Genomic DNA, 27,545 nt, shown 5'->3' with positions numbered 1-27,545 from the left:
TGCATTTCTTTTTAGCTAGTTATTGCTGCAGATGCATGTTTGCATGCCTGAAAACATGGCAAGTGTTTGGTGACCAAGCAGTTGCTATATTTCTGCTGTCTGCTTTTGTTTTTTTAAATTACAGGCAACTGTCCAAAAATGAATCCTGCTCCCAGTGGACCAAAGTCGGTCCAGGGGGAAGTGGGAGCTTCCCCAAGATCTAAAGGAGTTTCTGGTTTCCACACTGCAGCAGAGATTCCCCGACATGACGGCGAGAGATGAAAAGATTTTTGTGAACCGCATCAACGAAGAGGTGCAGACTCCAGGCAGGTCTGCAGAGGGAGTCAGCCTTCAGGCCTGCAGACTGTGTGTCATTTCTATATTATTCGTAAATGGCTTTTCTTCTCCCATTTTATAGTCAACAGTTTCTCTCCAACAAGCCTTTCTGATTTCACTCTTTCTGGAGTAACAGTATTACAAAAAAGCTTCTCAAAAGGTATTTTTTAAAAGTGAGATTCAGTGTTATAATGGTGGTGTTGATACATTGATCCATAATGAAAAAAGTTAAAGTGTGTTGTTGAAATTTCTTGAAAAAGGTCAAAATTCATGAATAAAGTTGTGGTAAAGTTTTAAGATTTCATACAAAAATAATAGTACAGTATGTGGGCTAAATTTCATGAATAAAGTCGACATAATATCATAGGTCAAACAATCAATGTGAAATCAATTCAAACTTTATTTTCAGACACATGAGATTGTCCATTGCAATAAAAGGGATAGACAAATACATACAAAAGTAAAAAAATAAATAAATCAAGACTCCTGTTAGCAGCTCTCAACAAAAGTCTCGCAACAAAAGTAAAACTGTCCATCATGTTATGAAAGTGTCTAAAGCAGCATGAGTGTAGCTGAGCTGTTTGATCTCTTAATAGCAAACATTTAACACTGATGTAACAAATACTGAAGTTGGCCTGAGAATACAGTTTCTCTGCCATCATCAAGTTACCGGTGAGTAAACTACCAGTAAACTACCAAACTACCTCATGAATACAGTGTAATTTGGGCTAAATTCAATCAATTATTGATGATTGATCCACACAGGTGAGAAACTGCTGTTTAAAAATGCTCAATTTCCATTTACTTCCATTGTTTACAAGATAATTTAATTCAAAATACTGTCAAAGGAGTACATTTTGAGCTGGGATTTTGAAATTTACGATATTTTATCTAACTTTGTCATGAAATGCTTTACTTTTTTCTCTCTGGATATTCGGGACAGACAGTCAAACATTTAGATGCGCTGTGGGCTCTTTTTTTTTTTTTTGACAAATCAACATCTGACTGGATCTTCTGTGGACAGTCTGGGAATTCATGTAGCTGATTAAGCAAAAAATGTGTGAGGAAAACACTTTTTTGAAAGACACATTTTTGACAAAAGGGGGACTTTAAGAGACTCCAGTCTGGTCATCAATATCCAGCTTATACTTAAATTAACAAAGATTGATCCACACAGGTAAGAAACTGCTGTTTAAAAATGCTCAATTTCCATTTACTTCCATTTTTACAACATAATTTAATTCAAAATACTGTCAAAAGTATACATTTTTCGATGGGATTTCGAAATGTACAATACTCCATCTACCTTTGTCTTGTAATTCATGTAGTAAGTGAGGTGTAAATTAAGCAAAAAATGTGTGAGGACATTTTTTTTTTTGAAAGACACATTTTTGATTGAAAGGGGACTTTAATTGTTTTTTTTACTGTATATGAACACAGACATTGATGGACAACAGTGGTTATCTTTAACGTTTTTGACAACTAAAGGTCCATTTGTTTTGAAAAATATAATAATAACAACAAAAATAACTAATGAGTTTAATTTAAGAGCTGATATGTAGACATTTTCCATGGTTTTATTGATAATAACAAAAATCATTTCAAGAAAACCATGGAAAATGTCTAGATATCAGCTCTTAAATTAAACTCTTATAAGCTATTTTTGTTATCATTATATTTGCCCAAATGTACCTTTAGTTGTACCAGGCATTGAACAAGGAAACTGAAGAAAACAAGGGTGGTCTAATCATTTTTCCATGACTGTATTACCTTGCTCAAGGATGAATTAAATTAAAAAATTTTTAGATCTGTCAGCAAGCAAGTAACATCACCTGGTCTCCTCCCAATCATCACAACTAACTTCAATCTCGGCTACAAAAGAGTCTCCAGTCTTCTCATCAGTATCTGATTCTATATGTGGATCTGGTTCACAGTTCCTGTCTAGTCCTGGTCCTCCACAGTCCTCTCCGCTAGCTTCTGTTTCCATGTGTCCAGTGGAGCAGCTGGCTGGAGGCTCTGTCTCTCTGTTCTCAGTCTGACTCTGATCAACACACTTGTGGGTTTTTACCTGGGAACGCCAGGCAAATCTTTTGTCGCATACGCTGCAGCTGAACGGTTTCTCCCCGGTGTGGATTCTCATGTGGTGCATCATGGTAGCTTTTTCTGTAAAGTTTTTACCACAAAATGAACAACTAAAGGGTTTCTCCCCCGTGTGAGTTTTAATATGTAACAGCAAAACTCTGTTCCTTCTAAATCTTTTGCCGCACATGGAGCAGCTGAACGGTTTCTCTCCCGTGTGAGTCGTCATGTGTTCACGCAGAGTTGTCCTTCGGCCAAATCTTTTTCCACACTCGGAGCAGCTAAATGGTTTCTCTTTAGTACTACATTTATTATGCTTTTTCAAAGCGTTTGAACCTGACTGAGGTTCTCTGGTCTCCTTCAAATCACCATTGTCATCTCCAGCCTTTTCATCAGTGTCTCCATCAGCTTCTGCTTCCATTTGTCTTTGATGAAGCAGACCAGCACACTGGTGGTTTTTCAGCTGATCGTACCATGTGAATCTTTGGTCACACATGCTGCAGCTGAATGGTTTCTCCCCTGTGTGGACTCTCATGTGTCTCTTCAGATTTCCACTTTCAATGAAAGCTTTTCCACACACGGAGCAGCTGAAAGGTCTCTCTCCCGTGTGGATTCTGATGTGATTCTGTAGTCGTCCTCTCCATGCAAAAGTTTTCTTACAAACGGAGCAGCTGAAAGGTTTCTCTCCTGTGTGAGTTATCATGTGTCTTTTCAGATTTGCCTTGAGGTGAAATCTTTGACCGCACTCAGAGCAGTTATATGATCGCTCACCGGAGTCACCAGCAGCGACTTCATTGTTTTTCTGAGACTCTGAACCTGATTGAGGTTCTCTGGTCTCCTCCCAGTCACCATCACTGACCTCAGTCTCAGAAGAGCCTGATGCCTTAAAGTCAGTATTCTGTTGTGAGGACTGAGGTTTCTCTTCATCTTCTTCACTCTTCACAGGGACAGGAAGAAGCTGCTCTCCCTCCTGACTGCTCCAAGGTTCCTCCTGTTCCTCTTTAATGTGTGGGGGCTCTGGGTCCTCCTGGTCCTGGTCCAGAGTGGAGCTCCTCTCCTGCTGCTGTTCTTCACCAATGATCACTTTCTGGACATCTGAAGGTAAAGCTGAAACAAAAGTATAAAGTTAGTTATTAATGTGTGGACACACACGGCAAACTCCACCAATGCATATTGATCTGCAACAATTTTAATAATCCATTAAAACGTGACAATTCTTTGGCGTCAAGAGAGGAAATCTGGGTGGTGGAGATTATATGCAAATCTTGGCAGCTTGTGGACACTTCAGCCAGATAATACCATTTTAGAAAGACCACCTCAACCTTCCGAACATCTACCACCTCTATATGGTCAAGTTACGATTATTTGGATTAAAAAGGAAGTTTGAAAAAGGTACCATTTAACAAGGAACAGCATCAAGGGCTTTGCAGAGGAACTGCTGAAGCTCCAGCTGGAAGAGGACCTCCATAAGGTCCAGCAGAAACACTCAGGGGAGCACCACATTACTCAGGTCCCAAAAAATGAACCTGAGGGACTGAAGTTGAAGCTGCGTGGGCTTGAGGGAGATTTTAGCAAAGGGGGACAACAATACACAGAAAAGGATAAGATGTGCAAGCTTTCTGAGGACCTTGATGAGCTAAGAAGGCAGAAATCGATGAAAGACAATGAGCTGATTCAGATACAAAGGCAGGCGACCCTCCTGACTGGAGAGAAGGACAAAAAAGGTACAAGACAAGATCACAGAAGAGGAGATGATCAAAGTCCTGAATGAACCTGAAACAGAGGACCAAATGCTTCCTGACAGGGAGCAGAAGGCAACAGAGAACAGAAGCAGCTGGAGGATTAACGGCAATTTATTCAGAAGAAGTCCCTCCAAGAATGGAGGAGGGGAAAGTAGAAGAGCAGTAGAGAAGTATTCCATCACAAAAAGGGGGTCAATAAAGAGCCGCTGTCCAGAGATGACCAAGACTCCTGAAAGAACAAGAGAGTCTGAGAAGAACTGGCTGAAGAACAGAAGAAAAGCCTCGACTCTGAGAGAGAATGTTCAGTCAAAGAATACAAGGAAATGAATCCGTCTAAAGACTGGGAGAAGTTTGTTCAACAAAAACAATTTAGGATGGAGGAAGATCCTTAATCTTGACACTTTACAGAAACGGAGCTCTTCCAACTTCAGAGAACAACCTGGACCTGCGACTACAAGAACTGAAGTTTGAGTTCAGGGCAAAGCAAGTTGCAGAACTGGAGGTCTAAAGGTCCAGTAGGAGGCAGTCTGCAGGAGGATCCCCAGCCAGAGAAGCTTTAAGGAGAGAGGCACAAACACACTAAAAGTCAAAGTTTATTTCTATAGCTCATTTACAGATGGCTGAGCCGCACCAAAGTGCTTCACATAAAAGTGCAATAAAATACAGGATTGACAAAGGTGAAAGAAACAAAAAGGGGTAAAAGACATTGCCTGCGAAATTAAAATAAAGCAAAAAAAGAAGGGATAATTTAAAGGAAACTGTAGGATTACAAGCGGACACTAGGACGAGCAAGAGGAAGATGTTAATCAAAGGCAAGAGAAAAGAGGCGGGTCTTCAAGTGAGACTTAAAAACACATACAAAACAAGCTCAGACTGAAGATGTCCCTCCCTGCGCTCATAATAGTGTGTTTCACCAGCCAATAGGGAGACAGCTAGAGTTTGGACCAATCAAATAACGGATGCCTTGTCTTGGGTGCGTTCCTTCGCCCTTTTTGAGCGCTCCGTAGGGGCGGGTAGTATACTGTCTGTTTGTAAAACTGCTTGTCTTTTAAAATACAACAATTTACCATATTAGCAGCTATTTGAATTGTCACCTATTTAAGAAGCCATCATATTTATGTATAATTAACCTTAAGTAATCCAAAAAAGAGTTATCTTAGAGGGATATATTTTAAATAGTATAAATACTCTTCGTGGCATAGCAGTGTTACGATAGTCGAATGGTTAGAAGCTGCTGTTCTTTATATTCTGGTAGAGTGGACACCCACTGATCGGAATGTCGGTGGTTCGATCCCCGACCATGGTAGCCATGTCGAAGTATCCTTGAGCAAGATACTGAACCCCAAATGGCTCCCTGCGTTCATCGGTTATAATTATTATCAGCATACTTTGTAGAAGGAAATAAGTTTGCCTTGATGTGTATTGGGGAGAAACACACAAACAAGCAACACAAACACTAAATGGCACTTCTGTTTGCCCTGTTCATTCTTTTGTTGCTACATTATTCAGTAAATATAAGTAAATAAGTATAAATATAAGTAAAGTAAGTACTGGTCGACCCCTAGTCTCGATGCATTCATGTGTTCATCACTTTAATGTAGCAGCTGGTAAAGAAAGAGCATTTTATTGACTTCATGTTCTGCTCTGTAGTTTCATCTGTAGTAACAGTATTTATTAGCTGATTAGATTTGTTTTGTAGATGAATAGTGCAAAGAAGAAACTTTGAGCTGCTTAGTTACATTTCAGTCTTTGCTGACACTCTAATCTTGACTTGTTGTTTCATGAAAAGTCATAAAAACTGATGTCAGCTTATAAACTTCATTCTAAATGTGTGTATGAACCGTCAGCTCACCTTGATGAATCTGACAGTCTGAGTCCTCCTCCTCCTTTAAAACAACTTCCTCTTTGATTTTCAAACTAAAGTTCCGTCTGAGGTCCATCCTCCTGCAGTTGTCCCCCGGCCTGTATCTGAGAAAACAAAAAAAAAACTTACAACAAGGTTCTTAAAGTCCAGGAGAAGAAAGAACATGTTAGCAGGAGCTAGCTGCTAGCGGCTAACGCTAGCTTAGGAACATTAGCAGGAAACGTGTTTCCGGCGGCAGAAAGAAAACAAACCTGCTCTTTGTAGTTTAGTTTCAGCTTTTCAAACCACATCCAGCAGTTTGTGATGTCGCTATTTCTTTATAAACTAAACACTGGAGTCTTCTACTGCTCCGTCCTCAGCACGGATCAAATAGTAAACATTAGTTCCGGGGGCGGAAGGAATACGGGGCGGACCGGCTACTTCCGCTCACTGTTCCTATTTCAAAATAAATAAAAATATATAAAATACATTGAAAAGTCATTAAATTAACCAAAAAGGTTAAAAAAATTAAAATAAAGTAAAGCAATAATTAGATTAATATAATAAGTCTTTAACATGTAATCTTGCGTCTATTTATTTTATTATTATTTATTTATTAGTTTTTGCTTCATTCTTTTCCATTTAATTACTCTTCTATTTTTTTTAAATATAATTTGCCTCTATTTAATTTTCTGCATTGTTTATTTTTCTGGAACTCATTTCTTCTTCTATGTAACTGTGCAATGTATAGCTGTTTGATATAAATAAAGAAAAAAAACGAAACAAAAACTAACATCAAACTTTAGCTGCATTTGATTACAGTTCTACATGGTACAGACAATCACTAATGTAAACAAGGCTATCCAGTTAAATCACAGAGTATATAGATAATCTGACCTGATATAAAGTGGGCGCTGCAGACTCGAGCATTTTTTATTTTGTTTTCATTCCAGTCGTCTCGTTTGACCGCCTGCAGCCACAGACGCCTCCGGTTGCTCTGAAAAACAAACAAAAAAACAAAAAAACTTTAGTCCATCGGTGGAATAACGATTCTTACAACCGGAGACGCAACAACCAGATATGCTGATGCTGCTTTGTAAATGCTAGTGATGGAACGAGGCTTTTACTGTTACTGTCAAAAGTTCCGAATCGGAAGAAACTCGGGGCGGACCAACTACTTCCGGTTGAATCCAGACGAAAACATCAAGAAGCGTTTTTGATCCGTGCTGAGGACGGAGCAGTAAAAGACTCCAGTGTTTAGTTTATAAAGAAATATCGACATCACGAACTGCTGGATGTGGTTTGAAAAGCTGAAACTAAACTACAAAGAGCAGGTTTGTTTTCTTTCTGCCGCCGGAAACACGTTTCCTGCTAATGTTGCTAAGCTCGCGTAGCCGCTAGCAGCTAGCTCCTGCTAACATGTTCTTTCTTCTCCTTGACTTTAAGAACTTTGATGTAAGTTTTTTTGTTTTCTCAGATACAGGCCGGGGGACAACTGAGGAGGATGGACCTCATACGGAACTTTGGTTTGAAAATCAAAGAGGAAGTTGTTTTAAAGGAGGAGGAGGACTCAGACTGTCTGATTCATCAAGGTGAGCTGACATTTAGGCTACCTATACATCAGAAGACTTTTGAAAAGACTGATGGAAAACTATCATCTCACACCTGCTCACATCTAAAGACAAGTGTTTAGAGTTTTTAGTCTCACACTGAGATTTTAGACAGACTGTCAATCTAGCAGGGTAACTATTTACAAGACTACAACTAGATTCTTTAAGCATTTTTTTCCTACCATGCAATTTTTTTCCCCATCATGCTCTTAGTAAAAACTTACTAAATGGAGAAGAAGCAGCTTTTGGCTCCAGCTGCTCTAGTGTGTGTAATGGTTTGTGTTGAAAAAATAAAATAAAATAAGAAGAGAAGACGCCACAAAATGCCCCTCATAAAGCTGAAAAAGGGTTTCTGTTTTTCTGACATGAAAAGTTGACTATTTTACAGTTTAAAAAGATATAAGTAATAATAAAAGAAAGGAACATTTAGAAATGAATTCATGATATACATTTATGTCCTATTTAATTATAATGTGTTTAATTGAATTATTGTATTTATCAGCTCGATCAACTTTCATTTAGTTAATCATACATCAATCATAGATTATTTATTACTTATTTGTGTATACATTTATTTATACATTTTAACTGGGTCTCCTTACTGTTCTCTTTACTAAGAAAAATCTAAATATATGACATCACTATATTTTTATTTAGGACTGAGCTTACTTGCATTATTGTGATGTTCCTTTTTCCTGTGGAAGTGGTTTTACTGGCCGGTCTGGACCAGGGACCTTTCCCCCGCTCATCTATTGGTTGTTGATTGTGTTACATCACTGAGACTTGAGATAATATCAAACACGTTTGATATGATCCAAACCCAAGACTAGGAAAAGGCTGATATGAAACAGAGCAGATTACTACCTTACACTTAACCATGGAGATGACGGGAGCACTGTGACTCCAGTAAAACTCCTAGATTTACTAAAGACTTTCAGTTTGTAGTCTGGGACTGGGGGAATCTTTTGGTGTAAGCCCAGCATTAGAATAAAGTTTGCTGCTGACATCAGATTTTATGACTTTTTATGAAACAACAAGTCAAGATCAGAGTGTCAGCAAAGTCCAGTAGGAGAATCCTCCACAGCCGGAGAGCTTCAGTTTCAGGACCTTCATTCTTTCTCAACACCTACTATACTATAATATCAGAATCAGAAGAATTCTGATTCTGAAAAAATCTGCTTTTTATTTCACTTATTCGATGGCAGACATCACTGTGAGTTATAGTGACATCTCAGTCACATGACTTTGTAATGAATGAACACAAAGTGATGATGACGATGATGGTTGGATTTCAGCTTCTGTCTGAGAATGATGATCTGCTGATGTGAATTCCAAACTAGGAACATATTTAAGCCTTAGTTTGTTAGTTTAATTAATCTGTATTTTTCATTTAGTTATTTTGATGTAGGATCTGTTTTAAAAATCCAAATGTATTTTTTGTTATGAGACATAAAATATTTCAGTGGCAGTTTTAAGAGGAAATATTTGTTGTTTTGCACATTAGAGATAAGAGAAAATATATGTTGTGGTTTTTTAATATTTATATACAGTATATATTTTAGGGCTGTCAAAGTTAACCTGATAATAACACATTTACACAAATTCCTTTTTAAAGCTGTGAGTTTTATTAATGCCCCATCGTTTGGGAAATCAGTCGGCGATGCAGCAGAAACAAAACCTCCGTGAATGGGAAGTTCAGCTTTAACAAACCAAAGTTATCTGTAGTTACTGTTAGTGTGAATGAGTTACCATGGAGACGTCCAGTCTCAGATACCACAGAGGGACTCCTCCCCCTCGGCCCTCGTCACACTCATCACGTTACATGCACACTTTATTTATTGTTTGATATGATTTAGTTTTTGTATCATCCTGTTTTGATCCCACTTAGAGAATGAAGAGATTGTTTTATTATCCCCATGTGAGGTTAGACAGTTACATTGTGTGAGATTATTCACTTTAAGTGTGAAGGATCTTATTCTCTCTATTCAGTCTGTTGTTGTGATGATGAGTGAGTACTTCCAAACCCTTGATTACCAGATCTTCTTCACATGATGCCTATAATCAGCTGCCCTCAGGCTTGGAGACACACCCAAAACTGGTGCACTCAGGCAGCTCAACTCAACAATATTAGTTTGGATGTGTGGCACTGTGTTCTATGTGTGGTGTATGAAATGTTTATATTTTGATAAATGGTTAAATCTGGTTCCTCCATCCCTCCGTCTACTCGCAGGAGAGACTTTTCACTCAGTCTTGTTGAATCCATGTCGTGGAAACAGTTTTCAGGGGTTGTGAGAAGTCTGAGTTTGTGTTTGTTGTTGCTGTTCATCAACGTAGAAGTAGAACAGGTCCAAGATTCTTCACCTGTAATGCCACCATGTTACTGATAATAAACCAGTATTTATTTAACAGTAGGGATCGAACAACATATATAATCTTGCTGTATCATTATTATTTATGTGAAGAAGAAGAAAGGGACAATGTGTATTAATGAACATTCACCAATGTAAATGTAACAAAGTCTGTTTTTTATCAGCAGTCCCATCTTTAAAGCAGATGATGTCGTTTGTTTGTGTTTCAGCTTCACCTTCAGATGTTAAGAAAGTTGTTAAAGAGGAGCAGCAGCAGAGGGGACACAGTCTGGACCAGGACCAGGAGGATCCAGAGCCCCCACACGTGAAAGGGAAACAGGAGGAACCTTGGAGCAGTCAGGAGGGAGAGCAGCTTCTTCATGTCCCTGTGAAGAATGAAGAAGATGAAGAGAAACCTCAGTCCTCACAGCTTCATCAAACACAAATTGAAGAGATGGGAACAGAATCTGGTGAAGAGGACTGTGGAGGACCAGAACCAGACAGGAACTTGAATCCAGATGACCAGACTGGAGACTCTTCTGAACCTGAGACTGATGATAGTGCTGATTGGAAGGAGACCAAAGACCTTCAGTCAGGTTTAAACTCTGGGGAAACAGATGGTGGTTCTGTCAGAGATTCCAGATTTAGTGCTGGTGAAAAACCATTTAGCTGCTCTGAGTGTGGGAAGAGATTTCGGTTCAAGAACCATCTGAAGAGACACATGGTTTCTCATACAGGAAAGGAACATTTCGGCTGCTCATTTTGTGAGAAGTCATTCACACGGATTGGAAATTTAGAGATACACATGAGAAAACACACAGGAGAGAAACCGTTCAGCTGCTCCGAGTGTGGAAAAATATTTAGCATCAAGGGAAATCTATTGAGACACATGAGACTTCACACAAGAGAGAAACCTCACAGTTGCTCAGTTTGTCAGAAAACTTTTGCATGTAGGAGACAGTTACTGAAACACATGAGAATCCACACAGGAGAGAAACCTTTCAGCTGCTCTGAGTGTGGGAAAAGATTTGACCAAAATAGATATCTTAAGAGACACATGTTCACGCATACAGAGATAAAAAGTGGTTGTTCTATTTGTGGTAAAAGATTAATAGATAATGTAGATCAGGCCGAGGACACAGGAGAGAAACGATTCAGCTGTAGAGAATGTGACAAAATGTTAGCTTGCTCGGAGTGCGGTAAAAGATTTAGCTGTGCGTCACTTCTGAAGAGACACACAAGGATTCACACAGGAGAGAAACCGTTCAGCTGCTCAGTTTGTGGTAAGAGTTTTACACAGGAAGGCCAGCTGACACGACACAAGCTCATCCACACAGAAATAAAACAATTCAACTGCTGCCTTTGTAACAAAATGTTCAAATGGCCTCACCAGGTCAAGAGACATAAATGTGTTGGCGCTCAGTCCTCACAGCTTCAAGACACTCAGACTGAGGAGAGCAGAGAGGCAGAATCTCCAGCCAGCAGCTCAAGTGAACAGACGGACACAGAAGCTGATGGAGAGGACTGTGGAGGACCAGAACCAGACAGGAACTCTGATCCAGATCTACATTTACAGCCTGATCCTGATGACAAGCACAGTGATGACAGTGACTTTTGGAAAGAGACCAGGCAGCATCAGTCAGGTTTCACTTACTGGAGAAATAAAAAGATCTCTGGAAACGAAGGATTTAATACTGAAGACAAGAAACCATCCAGCTGCTCTGATGACGAGGCTGAAACAGAACCAAAGACTGAGGACAGTGTTGATGGTGATATCTGCAGACAGCTTCAGTCAGGTCCAAACCATCTGAACACTGAGGACGTATCTGTCAGTGAAACAGGAAGTAACACTCACAAGACGCCACTCAGCTCCTCTGAGTGTCATCAAAGACCTGAAGAGAGTCACAAGAGTCCTCCCACTGGAGAGAAACCGTTAACTTGCTCAGTTTGTGGGAAAGGATTTGCCACCGGAGGATTTCTGTCGAGACACATATCTGTCCATACAGGAGAGAAACCACTTGGCTGCGTTGTTTGTGAGAGAAGATTCCCTCTGGAGTCCAATCTCTTAAGCCACAAATGTTCTCCTGCATCTTTACAGCTTCATAAACCCAACAAACTGTTCAGCAGCTCTGTGAGGCACCAGCTGCAGGTTCCCAAAAGAGTTCACACAAGACTGAAACAACTTAGTCGCTCCATGAGTTATAAAACAATTTCCTTGCCAGACAACTCAAATTCTCACATGATCGAGGAACCTCTCCACTGCTCCGTGTGTAACGTAGGCTTCAGTGACACTGAGGCTTTAGTTCAACACATGAGGATCCACACGGGACAAACTCAGTTTAGGTGTTCAATTTGTGGTGAAGAATTTGCATGGAGACGATATCTGACCAAACATATGGAGGTCCACATGAAGAAGAAATACTACTGCTGCAGTCTTTGTGACAAAACATTCTATCGTCATTTTCAGCTAATAAGACACAAGGCTTTCTGTCGTCAGTCCTCACAGCTTCATCAGAGTCAAACTGAGAAGAGCAGAGAGACAGAGCCTCCAGCCAGCAGCTCAGCTCAACACATGGAAACAGAAGCTGGTGGAGAGGACTGTGGAGGACCAGAACCAGACAGGAACTCTGATCCAGATCCACATTTACAACCTGATACTGACAACGAGCCTGCAGACTCTTCTGAACCTGAGACTGATGGCAGTGGTGATTGGAAGGAGACCAGAGAACCTCAGTCAGGTTTGGAGTCTTTGGAGAAAAAAGACGACAGCCCTGACAGTGCTGGTGAGAAACCCCGTAGCTGCTCTGAGTGTGGGAAAAGTTTTTCCAGCAAGACTGGTCTAAAGAGACACATGATGACTCACACCGGAGAAAAACCATTTAGCTGCTCTGAGTGTGGGAAAAGATTTATCCTCAAAGAAAGCCTGAAGAGACACATGAGAATGCACACAGGAGAGAAACCGTTCAGCTGCTCAGTTTGTAAGAAGTCTTTTAGACTGAGTGGCTGTTTACAGAGACACATGCACGTCCACACAGGAGAGCAACCCTTCAGCTGCTCTGAGTGCGGGAGAAGTTTTGTCAGCAAGACGGATCTGAAGAGACACATCATAACTCACACTGGGGAGAAATCATTCAGGTGCTCTGTGTGCGGGAAAAGATTTGGACTCAAGGGAAATCTGAAGATACACATGAGAACACATACAAGAGATAAACATTTTAGCTGCTCCATGTGTGGTAAAAGTTTTTTACAAGGAGGGAATTTGATGAAACACATGAAGGTCCATGTGGCAGAGAAACAGTTCAGCTGCAGGTTTTGTGACGGATTGTTCAACCATTTTCACCAGCTCAGGAAACATAAATGTGTTGGTGGTCAGGAGAAAAAAGGGACACAGCCTCCAGCCAGCAGCTCAGCTCAACACATGGAAACAGAAGCTGGTGGAGAGGACTGTGGAGGACCAGAACCAGACAGGAACTCAGATCCTGATCCTGATATTGACGACCAGACTGGAGACTCCTCTGAACCTGAGACTGATGATAGTGATTTCTGGACAGACGGCAGCAGACGGCTTTCAGCTTTAAACTCTCTGAAACATGATGATGTCTCTCAGAGTGATGAAACCTTTAACAACAAACATTTTACTGAAGGAAGTCTCGGCCGACACATGGAGGTCCATACACGGGAACACAGCATAAAGCAGGAGGAGCCAGAGCCCCAAAACATTAAGGAGGAACAGGAGGATCTCTGGAGCAGTCAGCGGGGAGAGCAGCTTCTTCCTGTCCCTGTGAAGAGTGAAGAAGATGAAGAGAAACCTCAGTCCTCACAGCTTCATCAAACACAGACTGAACAGAAGGAAACAGAAGCTGATGGAGAGGACTGTGGAGGACCAGAACCAGACAGGAACTCTGATCCAGGTCCACATTTACAACCTGAGACAGATGACAGTGTTGATAGTGATTTTTGGAAGGAAACCAGATCCATCAAGTCCAGAGGGAATACACCACGATTATAAAAAGCAAATTCCCCTGATGTTATAATTCACCAGCAGCTAAAATAAGTAGTTTTCAACGTATGGTGAGTTCAAACCAAGGTTATAATAGTTTGGAATTTTCCATTAATTCAGTTAGTTTTATTACGTTTTTAGGGTGAGTTTGCTTGTGTTTATTCTCTTGAAAATGCTTAGTTTTAATTAGTGTTAGTCTTTTAGTAATGGGGTATTTGTTGGGTGCAATATTCATAAAGGTCACAACAAAATTTGCCTTTATTTCCTTTTATTATCCGTCTGAACCCCAATAAGGTTATTAACTCTTGCAGCTCCAGGTGTTTTTGAAGTTTGGTTTCGAGTAAAGTGCTAAACGGCGAACTGAAGACTTTCACTTGCACTCAATGAAAGCTCAACATCCAAAGTTAAACCTTTAACACAAAGTTTTGCAACGTGTAGCACCCTATAATGTAATAATATCCTGATAATTTAATAACACCTGTAAATGTAATAAAATTTGCACTAAACCTTCTATGGTAAGCATTATGATGGCAGTTAGGAAAACAATGTTTGGAGTGATATGTTGTTATTATATCACTTTCAATGTCAAATTGACATTTTACTCTATAATGGTCAGCTGACATACTGTCATACTTATAGTATATTATGAGATTTACTTGTATAAATAAAGATTAAATAAAAATGTAAAAATGACAAAACTTGATGAAGACTGACTTTACGTTAATTTTGGGGTCTATACAGGGTTTTTGAAGTTTGTTGTTTTTTTAAGATTAAAGATTAAAATCCTGTTTTTTGATGTGACATCATTTCCGCAGCGCTATCTGCTGGTGATGTCACTAACATGTTTATATCAGATTTTTCCATCATACATTCACTGGTTTCTTTATATAAATGATGCTTTTGATATTTTAATTTATTTTGTTTTATCACATTATTGGGTTTTATTACATTTTTGATCAAGTTAAGTGCAGATTTTCTTACATTTTCAGGAAATTATCACATTATAGGGTGCTACAAAGCTTAACAAACTCAAGGTTTTCACTAATGGGCCCCTGATGTCAGGAGCCTTTTTAAATGTCTTGTTGTCCAGAAGCCAAAGAGATTCTTCAGCAGCAGATTCACATCTAAGAAGCTGTAACCTTTAAACCTTTATTTTGAAATGACCAAGATGAATAAAGTCATTCAAACTTCACTTTTGACTGAAACCGAAATGATTGTTGTTGTTTTTATTATTACATTACTTTTAATTTGTTTTTTGATACTGACGACAGTTTGTGTGCCTGTATTCATCACTTTTCTTCTCATTAAAACCACAGAAGAAGAAGATTGAAGTGATTTGTGCTTCTTCTTCTTCTGCAGATTTTCCTGTCTGTGAACTCTGAAGTTAATTTAGAAACTGTGGACCGTTACAGAGAACAAGTTTTTAATAAATATAGAAATAATGTACCTGTCCGACTAAATAACTAACTAACTCAGAATTTGTGCATATTTGAATTTGAAGCCAATAGGAGAAGTCTTTATGTCATGAATTGTTTTTCTACAGTTGTTGGATTTCTGGTTCCAATGTTCTCATCTAAAGGTTTTTCAGTTCAGTTTGATGGAATAGAATATATATATATATAATTACAGTGGCAGTTCTAGACCAGTTTACCTGTGGGGGCCAAGCAGGGGCCAGTGTTTAATCAGAGCGGCACATTAAAAAACGTCAAAAATTATATTTAAGCATTCAAAACCTTTATTTTAGCCAAAAGTCTCATTTAAGTATATTTGGAAAAACTACATTGATTGAAACAATGAGACTTACCAACATTAACAATTATTTTTGTACGACAATGACAGTTCTAATTTTTGTGCACAATTACTTTTTTTTATAATTTTGAAAGTGCAGTACAGTGAGAATGATCTTTAAATTTAGCTTTTATTGCACAATTAAACTGTTACACAATGTACACATTCTGGGTTCCTTTTGTGTACAATGAGATGTTGTTTGAACAAAAAATAGGTAAGAATTGTTCCGTCGTTCATCATTATAAATTGATCATTTTATTATTAATTTGACACAGGGGCCACAGCAGGGGCCAAGGGCTTCTTCACAGGGGCAGTGGCCCCTGTAGGCCCCTGTGTAGAACCACCACTGTATAATTATATTACTTTTTTTACATTTTCTGCATTCAGTAGGAACAGAATGTTTTAACATTTTATATATTGTCCTGTGTTTTAGTGGCACATTGCGTTAATCCACGTTTATAGTGCTGAAAGGCTCATTGATCATTAAAACATTAAAAGCATTATGTTAGCAGCTGGAAACTGAGAAGCAATAAAATGATCTGTCCTCAGGCTGGCTGAGTATCTAGAGGGAAAGTTGGAGATTTGTACAGGTTAAAATTATTATTTCTATCCTTGTTTATGTCTTTACTAAATTTTTGATTCATTTTGTAACTCATTTCATGAATAAATGTTTCTTGTTCCCCGTTGGTAGAACCACTACCAGTCCCTACCAGAGCAGGGGCGTCCCTCTCTACCTTTAAAAACCTCCTGAAGACCTGAAGGCTCTTCAGAGAGCATCTTCTCTCCTAGCACCACACCACAACTCTACTCCTTAAAAGAATCCTCACTAGACCTTATTACTGCACTAATGGCTCTTATTGCACTGTTCCTTGATTGTTCCCCTTTCTTTCTGTAAGTCACTTTGGATAAAAGCGTCTGCTAAATGATTAAATGTAAATGTAAAGCATGAAAATAAATTACAATAAACAGGAGAGCCGAGAGGGAAGAAGACGAGGCAGTGTCCCGGAACTGACGGGCCCCGAGCTTGTTTCATGACGAACCCAAAACAGCGTTACACAGCGTTCAGTCAGTGGGTGCGCTTCTTTAATACAGCCGGCGCCCGATGCGACGAGAAGTGATGAGGAGTGAATCACCGCAGGGTGCGCCGGTGAGGTAATGAAGCGGACCCAGTCAGCTGTGTGACGTGACCGAAGACCGGAAGCGAGAGGGAGCACTTAGCAACGCTTAGCAACAGTTAGCATGTGTATTAGCATGTGTGTTAGCCTGCGAGCTGAGTGTAAACAAGGACAGAAACTCGGTGAAAACTGCTGAATGTGGGTTTAACGGCCGCCATGAAGCTGCAGCTGCAGAGAGAAGCAGGTTGGTTTTTATTTCTCTACTTTTGACTATTTGCTCAGTCTGTGCTAAGCCAGCTAGCAGCTAGCTCCTGCTAACAGGTTTTACTGCGTGTTTAATATCGATTATTGTGCTGTTGAGACTTCCTGTGTTATTACTCAGTACATGAACTCTACTGCACTTAAATACACGTTTGAGGTACTTGCACTTTAATTGATTATTTACATTTTATGCAACTTTATGCATTTACCTTTTGTGTATTTGTTTGTTTACTTGACAGCTCGTTAGCTGCAAGCTCATTTCCACTTATAGACTCTGGGCAGGAAGCAAAGAATAACAGAAAATATACAATGTAGTTAAAACACAAGCAGTAGAGAAATAGAAGAATAAAATATGATTATGAGCAGAACATATTCAAGAAACAACAACAAGAGCAGCAGCAACAGGGAGAAGATTTTGCAACAGCTGTTAGTTTTATGTTTGATGTGTACATCATTGGGTTGTTTTCAACCATGTATGTATGTATATATATATATATATATATATATATATATATACATAATTGTAATAATATTACTATAATAAGATGTGCAAACCATAACATTGATACATAAACATTCTACAATGTCAACAATGTCATTTAGCAATGTCATTTCCTGGTTAGGCGTTATAAAAGACAGTTTAAAGAGTAAATAAATGTATGTAAATGCTGGAAATCAAGTATAATTGAGGGTGATGTGAGTCATGGAAGTTACATAAAAAGTTTTTCACAGGGACATGAACCCAGTTTGTACGACACATCCTATTTTCCAGGACAGTCTAAAACATAAATATGAGTCGTATTGTGCTGCCTGTACAAACACCCTATAGTGTTGTTTTTGAGGGGAAACCAGTCTCTTCAGCGAGCCAACTGAAGCTAACCAGCTATTTTAATTTCTACAATTCTACAATGTCATTTAGCAGACGCTTTTCTCCGAAACGACTTACAATTGAGAGTTAATACAACACAAGCAAGGATGAAGTCAAGAAACACAGTCAGAGTAAGAGTGGTGGGTTCAGTTTGAGTCCATTAGGACAGCCAGTGCGAAACTTATCGTTTTCATCTGTGTAGATCAGTTACAATTTGCCCTTATGACCACAAAACAACATGAAACCTGGTCAAACTCGAACGAAAATACCACAAAACCTTACTAACCTGTCTCTCTCTCAAACTTGCACCACAGTGATTGACATGATTGTTAGTCATTAATTATGAAAAATAATTTAATCGTTTTATGTCGTCTTGTGTTTATTGTGTGACGTGTTTAGTTTATGCTGATGCTTCAACAAACAAGTTTCTTTCTTTATTCTGATTTTCAGCAGCAAATAAATGTCCAGACATTTTATTTTGAATTATCAAGATCAAGAAAACAAAAAGAAAATAACTATTTAAGATAACAAAAGATTTTCCTTTATAAGTCCCACAGCGGGGAAATTTCCAGTATTATAGCAGCAAAGTGGATAGCAAAACTAATAATAAATAGTAAATAAGCAGTATAAACTAGAAATATAAGAAATGTATTAACAGTTAAACAAATCAAAAAAGATATTAAAAAGTATTAACAATTTACAATTTAAACAAGTAGAACTATAAAAAAGTATTAACAATTTAAACAATAAGAAAATACAATTTCAGAGCATTATAAACATTTGAAGATGCAAGAGAATATTGCACATATAACTTAAATTTAGAAAGTAACCTGACTGAAATATTACTTTTTTACTTATAACATAAATAACTTAAAAATGTCCATCTTTTGTCAGCCAACAGCAAGCAAAGAAGTCAAACATTTACTTAAAGAATGTAAAGAACGAAGAAAATAAATAATATTCCAGGCTCAGTAAAGTTTATTAGATAAATAAAATGAAGCTGTTCCTCCAGAATAACAACAAACGCAAACATGTCCAGAGATCGGACAGAATCGCCCAAACGTTTGTTTGTTTGTTGACATAAAAATGTTACCAACATTTTTGATTATATAGAAGCAGCAGCGTTCTACTGGTTGTTTCAGACTCAGCCTAATTTTAAGGTGAATGAGGAGAAAAACTCTGATTGGCCATAAAAAAAATGTATTTAACTGTCTGAACCCCAACACTGAGCAGTTTTTGCTCTCTCTCTATACAAAATCTATAAGTCCTGCAGCTTTATCAGTCATGGCAAGAATATTGGACAGCTGGTTTCCCCGTCTTTGTCTCCTGCAAATTCCAGAGAGAGCTGCTGCTCCTCTGACTGAAAACTCTGCAGAACTCTCCAGCTGAATGAAAAGTGTTGACGTGAATTAACGGATGTTCAAAATGTGATATACTTCCTGCAGTTTTCTTTCATTTTCTCAGACAAACTGGCAGGCTGAACGTCGTCAATGTTTTAAACACAAACACATCTGACTCTCTGTCCACCACAAGGTGTAATCATTTTTAAAGCTTGAGTGTGAAGTTAGTATCCAGACGAGATTTTCTCAGTGAACTCTTTTCAGGACATTGTTGTGTCCTCCTGTCCCTTTAACACACAAACATGACTATGCTCACTGTGACACCCCCAGTAAGCATGCAGAAAATGTGTATTTCTGTGTTTCCTGCAGACGTCCATCAGCTCTCAGTGGTTAAAGAGGAGGTTCCCTCTGAGCAGCAAGAGCAGAGCTACAGGCTGGACCAGGAGGAGCCAGAGCCCCCACACATTAAAGAGGAACAGGAGGAACCTCGGACCAGCCAGGAGGGAGAGCAGCTTCAGGGGCTGGAGGAGGCTGATATCACCAAGTTCACATTCAGTCCGGTCCCTGTGAAGAGTGAAGAAGATGAAGAGAAACCTCAGTCCTCACAGCTTCATCAAACACAAACTGAACACATGGAAACAGAAGCTGATGGAGAGGACTGTGGAGGACCAGAACCAGACAGGAACTCTGATCCATATTCACATTTACAACCTGATAATGACAACGAGCCTGCCGACTCTTCTGAACCTGAGACTGATGACAGTGCTGATTGGAAGGAGACCAGAGATCCTCATTCAGGTTTAAACTCTTTCAAGAATGTTGAAGGTTCTGTCAAGGATGTGAGACGTAGTGCTGGTGAGAAACCATTTAGCTGCTCTGAGTGTGGGAAAAGATTTGGCCTCAGGACAAATCTTAAGAGACACATGAAAACTCATACAGGAGAGAAACCTTTCAGTTGTTTAGTGTGTGAGAAATCTTTTGCGGAGAATAGACATTTACAGAGACATATGAGAATCCACACTGGAGAGAAACCATTCAGCTGCTCTGAGTGTGGGAAACAATTTGGCTCAAGTGAACAGCTGAAGAGACACACTGTGACTCATACAGGAGAGAAACCTTTCAGTTGTTCAGTTTGTAAGAAATCTTTTGCACATAATGGAAGTTTACGAACACACTTGAGGATCCACACAGGAGAGAGACCTTTCAGCTGCTCTGAGTGTGGGAAACTATATGGCCACAAGAAAACTCTGAAGAGACACATGACAACTCATACAGGAGAGGAACCATTTGGTTGTTCTGTTTGTGGTAAAAGATTTACAGTTAAGTCAAATCTGACCCAACACATGGTCGTCCACACGGGAGAGAAACGATTCAGCTGCGGTGTTTGTGGCAAAAGATTCATTCGATATTATCAGCTCCAAATCCATAGTCCATGTGTTGGTCATCAGTCCTTTTATGTTGATCATTCAGGTTCAAACACTGAAATTAATACTGAAGTACCGGTAAGTGGTATGACAGATATTACTGATGACAAACCGGTATGTTGCTTGGTGTGTGGGAAAAGATTTGGCTTCAAGGCACATCTGAGGGCACATTTAAGGATTCACACAGGAGAGAAACCATTCAGCTGCTCAGTTTGTGACAAAAGTTTTACACAGAAAGGCCAGCTGACACGACACAAGCTCATCCACACAGAAATAAAACGGTTCAGCTGCAGTGTTTGTAACAAAATGTTCAGCTGGGCTCATCATGTCAAGAGACATAAATGTGTTGGTGTTCAGTCCTCACAGTTTCAAGAGATTCAGACTGAGGGGAGCAGAGAGACAGAGACTCCAGCCAGCAGCACAACTGAACACATGGAAACAGAAGCTGATGCAGAGGACTGTAGAGGACCAGAACCAGACAGATATTCAAAACTAGATGCTGATCAAATGACTGGAGACTCTTCTGAAACTGATGACAGTGCTGATTGGAAAAAGACCAGGCAACACCAGTCAGTGTCCCCTAACTGGAGAAATGAAACAGTGACTGTAAATGATGGATTTAACACCAACAGGAAACCATTTAGCTCCTCTGAGTGTCATCAAAGACCTGAAGACAGTCACACTCTGCTGACATGCAGTAATACTCCCACAGGAGAGAAACCACTCAGCTGCTTTGTTTGTGAGAAAAGATTCACTCTGGAGTCACAGCTTATGAGCCACCGGTGTGCTGGTGAGTCTTCACAGCTTCATATTCCCAACAAATTGATGGAGTCAGTATTTAAGTAAAATGGCCTTACAACATCACATCTTTTTACGTCATGGGGGGAAACGGAGCATTTTCTACCATGCAAAGAGTTGCTGTGTGGCTTTCTGCACATCACCTAAACTTTACAAACTAGTGTTAAAGTTCTATATATTACAAAATCAAGAGCTGGAACTGGGTAAGAGTACACAGTGGCGGAAGGATAAGGTTACACTCTGTGTAAATACCTGCGTGATATAGAACATCATCCAGATATCAGCTGATGGTGTTGAGTAAAGTTAATAGGCGTGTTTCCACTGAGTACTTTTTGGAAAGTGGTTTAGTGTTTTGGCTCCACCCACTAGTAAGTTCCCCTCGGCCTCTGTTCCCATACAGGTAATTTTGTAGCGGCTGACCAACGGAGTTCCAATGTGACAACAGACTGATGAGGCAAGCAGTGTTGCCAACTTTGTCTCCGTATTTAGCAACTATTCAGACTCCTCTAGAGACTTTTTCTCAAAAAAGCGACGAGCGACAAATCTAGTGACTTTTTCTGGTGTTATTGGAGACTTTTGGAGACTCATTCCTACTCTTCTCAACGAGTAGCAGGCACCGTCCCAAAGCACTCACAAGCGGAACAGCAGGAGATGTTAACCCCTCAGCGTCCAGTTTGCAATGAATCACACATGCGAGAGGTCGCCTTCTCAACTGTATCCAATCACAGTTGACTAGTCAGTAGCGGCTAAGAAAGTACTACCTGAGGCAGTTGCTTTCTGAGCCGCTAACTGGGGAGGTTGGGTGGATCTTGGGTGAATCCTCTCTCCCAATTCACACCCATAGTGGCTCACTAGAGGGAAAAGTACCTAATGGAAACGCGCCTAATGTGAACCCGTCCTGTGTTGCTGCTGTCTCAAAACTGTGCATGAGTAGAAATCAGTGAAAAATGCAATCATATCTGTAGCAAATGATCCCGTTCTGTATTGAATGGGGACATGACAATTGGTGGGTGACGGGCTGCAGCTGGGAATCAAAAAAGAGATCATGTAAATATTATGGTATTGTCCATTCTTATATCAAACTGAGATGAATGAATACATTGTTACACCCCGACATGAAATCAATGCCTTCCTAAATGTGTGTTTCCTGTTTCCTACAGATGTCCGGCAGCTGTTGGTGGTTAAAGAGGAGGATCCCTCTGAGCAGCAGGAGAGGATCTCCACTCTGGACCAGGACCAGGAGGACCAAGAGCTCCCACACATTAAAGAGGAAAAGGAGGAACTCTGCATCAGTCAGGAGGGAGAGAAGGTTCAAGGGCTCACATTCACTCCTGTCCCTGTGAAGAGTGAAGAAGGTGAAGAGAAACCTCAGTCCTCACAGCTTCATCAAACACAAACTGAACAGATAAAAACAGAAGCTGAGAGAGAGGACTGTGGAGGACCAGAACCAGACAGGAACTCTGATCCAGATCCACATTTACAACCTGAAACTGACGACGAGACTGGAGAGTCTTCTGAACCTGAGACTGATGACAGTGCTGATTGGAAGGAAACCAGAGAACCTCAGTCAGAAGAATCTTCTGTCAAGGATTTGAGTTGCAGTACTACTGAGAAACCATTTAGCTGCATTCAGTGTGGGAAAAAGATTGCCACCAGTAGACTCCTAAAAAGACACATGAAAACTCACACAGGAGAGAAACCTTTCAGCTGCTCAGTTTGTAAGAAGTCTTTTACAGAGAATAGATGTTTAAAAACACACATGAGAATCCATACAGGAGAGAAACCGTTCAGCTGTTCTGAGTGTGGTAAAAGATTTAGTATGAAGGGGAATCTGAGGAGACACATGCTAACACATACAGGAGAGAAACCTTTCAGTTGTTCAGTTTGTAAGAAATCTTTTGCACATAGTGGAAGCCTGCAAACACACATGAGGATCCACACAGGAGAGAAGCCATTCAGCTGCTCCGAGTGTGAGAAAACATTTGGTCACCAGAAACATCTTAAGAGACACATGATGACGCATACAGAAGAGAAACCCTTTGGTTGTTCTTTTTGCAGTAAAAGATTTGCACATAATGCATATCTGACCCAACACATGGTCGTCCACACAGGAGAGAAACGATTCAGCTGCAGTGTTTGTGACAAAAGATTTGTTAGATATTTTCAGCTCAAAACCCATCAATGTGTTGGTGGTCAGTCTGGAGAAGCTGATGGAGAGGACTGTGGTGGATCAGAACCAGATGGGAACTCAGATCCAGGCAAATATTTAATGCTACCTAGCAGCGACAAGAGTTCAAACATTAGAAATAATACTGAAATCCCTGCCAGTCGGGGGACAGTTTTTACTGATGAAAAACTGTTCAGGTGCGTTGAGTGCGGTAAAATATTTGGCTGCAATTCACTTCTGAAGAGACACATAAGAATTCACACAGGAGAGAAACCGTTCTGCTGCTCAGTGTGTGGTAAAAGTTTTACACAGAAAGGCCAGCTGACACGACACAAAGTTGTCCACACAGAAAGAAAACAGTTCAGGTGCAGAGTTTGTAACAAAATGTTCAACTGGGCTCATCATGTCAAGAGACATAAATGTGTTGGTGGTCAAGAAACAGAGCATCTGGCCAGCAGCTCAACCGATTATATGGAAACAGAAGCTGATGGAGAGAACTGTGGAGGACCAGAACCAGACAGGAGCTCTGATCCAGATCCACATTTACAACCAGATACTGACGACCAGACTGGAGACGCTTCTGAACTTGACAGTGTTGATAGTGATTTTTGGAAAGAGACCAGGCAGCATCAGTCAGGTTTCACTTACTGGAGAAATAAAAAGGTCTCTGGAAATGAAGGATTTAATACTGAAGACAAGAAACCATCCAGCTGCTCTGACGACGAGGCTGAAACAGAACCAAAGACTGAGGGCAGTGTTGATGGTGATATCTGCAGACCGCTTCAGTCAGGTCCAAACCATCTGAACACTGAGGACGTCTCTGTCAGTGAAACAGGAAGTAACACTGACAAGACACCAGTTAGCTCCTCTGAGTGTCACCAAAGACCTGAAGACACTCACAGGAGTCCTCCCACAGGAGAGAAACCGTTTACTTGCTCAGTTTGTGGGAAAGGATTTTTCAAGCGTGAAAGCTTACATTTTCACATGAGCTTCCACTCAGGGGAGAAACCTTTCCACTGCTCCGTGTGTAACGCCGGTTTCAGTGACACTGAGGATTTAATTCAACACATGAGGATCCACATGAGACAAACACAGTTTAGCTGCTCAGTTTGTGGTGAAGAATTTGCATGGAGACGATATCTGACCAAACATATGGAGGTCCACTCAAAAGAGGAAAACTACAGCTGCCGTGTTTGTGACAGAACATTCAGTCAACCTTCTGAGCTGAGTTCTCATCAGTGTGTTGGTGAATCACAGCTTCATCAGACTCAAACTGAGGAGAACTCAGCTCTACACATGGCAAAAAAAACTGTCGAAGAGGACTGTGGAGGACCAGAACCAGACAGGAACTCTGACCCAGATACACATTTACAACCTGATACTGATGACAGTGTTGATAGTGATTTCTGGAAGGAAACCAGATAATGTCTCCCAAGTCATTAAAAATAAAGAGATCTCTGACAGTATTATAAGATGTGATTCTGGAAACAAAGCATCAAGCTGTTCTGATGTTCTGAGCGTCTTGAACCTGAGAGTTATGAGAGTGTTGACAGAACAGAGTCAATGTTTTCCATTACTATTTCTTCTGCAGAGTGTTTTTAAACGTCTTGTTATCCAGAAGCCAAAGACATTCAGTTTACTGTATGTGACATAAAGCAGCACCTTCACATCTTAGAAGCTGACAGAATTTAATTTTTTGTTTAAAATGACAGATTAATCTGCCAATCCATTCAAACTTCTCTCTGAGTTTCTCATTGTTACTTTTATAAGATACAGAATTGTTTCTGTTTTTGACTTTTGACCTGACAGTTGGGAAATTAAAACCCAAATTATTATTATTATTATTATTATTATTATTATTATTGGCAATCAGAAATGATTTCCTTTTGCAGCAGGAAACTCTTTTGTTCAGGTTTGAATATTGATCCTGAATATTGTTCAATAACTACAAACAATCCAATAAATACATTAAAAACGAAATGAAGTTGTCGTATGTATGATTTGTTTTTTCTGCAGCTTTGCTTTGAGAAAAGTTCAGGTTTTTGCAGATAAACTGGTCTAAAAATCCACAATGGAGTTTTAAAAACTTGAGAATTGGAGATTTTTTACTGTGACATTCTGTCAGTGTTGGAAGAAGTATTCAGATCCCTTACTTCAGTAAAAGTACTAATACCACACTGTTAAATTACTCCACTACAACTAAAAGCCCTGCATTCAAAAGTAAAAGTGAACTTAGGTAAAAGTATGAAAATATCAGCATCAAAATGTACTTAAAGTATCAAAAGTAAAAGTACTCGTTATGCAGAATGGACCCACTCAGATCGTTTTATACATTCTAAATATATAAAATGGATTATTTGTTTTGATGCATTTATGTAAGCAGTGTTTTAATTTTCTAAAGACAGGGCTCATTTTAACTCCCTAATATACTGTTATGAGGTATCCTTTAAAACTAATGTCTAATCACTTTAAACGAATCATGTTTTTCGTGTTAAATCTTGATTTAAAAAGTAACTAAAGCTGTCAGCTAAATGTAGTGGAGTAAAAAAGTACAATATTTACCTTAATAGAGTAAAAAGTACAATATTTACCTAAATATGTAGTGAAGTACAAGTATAAAGTTACATAACATGGAAATACTCAAGAAAAGTACAAGTACCTCAAAATAGTACTTAACCTTCCTCTTATGTTGGCTCTCTGTTACTATCCCTTATGTTAACGGGTTTCAACCCTAAAATAATCCATATAATACCCTCAAAACAATCATTTATCATCTAGTTGTTTCTTACCTCTTGGTGGCCTTAGTGGGCTTCCTTATCCATGAAAAGATTAGCTTAAATATGTTTTTTGTGATGAACCTCAAGACAATTATATAAAATAAAAGGTTGTTATGTTACCTCTCCATTACTGAGGGGTATTAGAATAAATGTTTTATTTTTTATATTAACTATGGTAACGTCTATGGTGTTACGGGTCAATTTTGAACTGGATATATTTCACTAAATACTGTTTTATAATCTTATATTCTAACTGAAAACAACAAAAACTTTATAATTTTCCCCTGTGGACATTCATAATAAAATGCACTTGAATATTTACAGTACATTCATAATCTTAAATAGGTTGAAAATCTGCCTGTTCTGCTGTTGTCATCCTATATTCCCTCAACCTATATGCACGCTTATTTGTTTACACCAAACTGTAAGGTATTGTGAAATGTGAAATTTAAAGGTAATGCCTTTTTATATGCACTAATCTTACGTTTCTTGAGAGACTGATATGTCAGTATTGTTTTTATTCATTATTTTTATAATCTTAAGAACTTTGAGGTATGTACATTTTTAAGACATGCCTTTTACATATTTTGCCTTTTTTATATGCAAGTTGATTGAGGACCTTGACTTGCATAGTGCAGTCAGGGTAAACATACTGGACTTAAATGTTGCTTTAAAGGAAACCAAATAAAAATGCAACATTTTTGCAACATGTTTGGGTTCATTTAACTAAAATGGACATAAATGGACAAAAACATTATTCTAACAAAAACACAAAATCCATTGATTTTCCTAATGACAAACTTATTAATAAATAAATAAAAGAGGGAGTAGGAGTAATTTTGAGTGGGAGCAGGATGGGAGCAGGAGTCATTCTACAGGAGTGGGACGGGATGGGATTCTTTTTCTTTACTCAGGCCCGGGATTGGGATGGGATGGGATTTTTTCTCTGGGAGTGGGAGAAATCACTCCCGTGTCATGCTCTATTTCCAACCATAGATATATATAATAAAGGCTTTTATAGATATCTATGCTTCCAACGGGCAGTCCACAAACCATTGGGTGACGTCACG

At 39.3% G+C, this 27,545-nt stretch overlaps 2 protein-coding genes across 3 annotated transcripts; one reads left to right on the top strand and one right to left on the bottom strand.

Moving 5' to 3' along the window:
- Positions 1 to 1,992: 1,992 nt before the first annotated feature.
- LOC131984837 (zinc finger protein OZF-like) lies at positions 1,993 to 7,075 on the bottom strand. 2 transcript variants are annotated; one of them, XM_059349820.1, is made up of 3 exons: positions 6,877 to 7,075; positions 5,989 to 6,104; positions 1,993 to 3,501 (listed from the first exon to the last, which is right to left on the bottom strand). In XM_059349820.1, the coding sequence occupies exons 2-3, from the start codon at positions 6,074 to 6,076 to the stop codon at positions 2,144 to 2,146; spliced, it is 1,446 nt and encodes a 481-aa protein (XP_059205803.1). In that variant the 5' UTR covers positions 6,077 to 6,104; positions 6,877 to 7,075; the 3' UTR covers positions 1,993 to 2,143. The 2 variants fall into 2 exon arrangements, with proteins under 2 accessions (XP_059205803.1, XP_059205802.1); XM_059349819.1 differs by lacking the exon at positions 6,877 to 7,075 and adding an exon at positions 6,252 to 6,399.
- Positions 7,076 to 7,152: 77 nt separating this feature from the next.
- Positions 7,153 to 25,678, top strand: LOC131984936 (uncharacterized). Its single transcript, XM_059349902.1, has 5 exons — positions 7,153 to 7,313; positions 7,457 to 7,571; positions 10,168 to 13,053; positions 19,676 to 21,523; positions 22,692 to 25,678. The coding sequence occupies exons 1-5, from the start codon at positions 7,275 to 7,277 to the stop codon at positions 25,121 to 25,123; spliced, it is 7,320 nt and encodes a 2,439-aa protein (XP_059205885.1). The 5' UTR covers positions 7,153 to 7,274; the 3' UTR covers positions 25,124 to 25,678.
- The last annotated feature ends 1,867 nt before the right edge of the window (positions 25,679 to 27,545 follow it).

This window comes from Centropristis striata, chromosome 14 (assembly GCF_030273125.1).
Source record: "Centropristis striata isolate RG_2023a ecotype Rhode Island chromosome 14, C.striata_1.0, whole genome shotgun sequence".
Classification (NCBI taxonomy): Eukaryota; Metazoa; Chordata; class Actinopteri; order Perciformes; family Serranidae; genus Centropristis; species Centropristis striata.
Note: the sequence above shows the minus strand (reverse complement) of the source record. Positions and strands in the feature narration are given on the sequence as shown.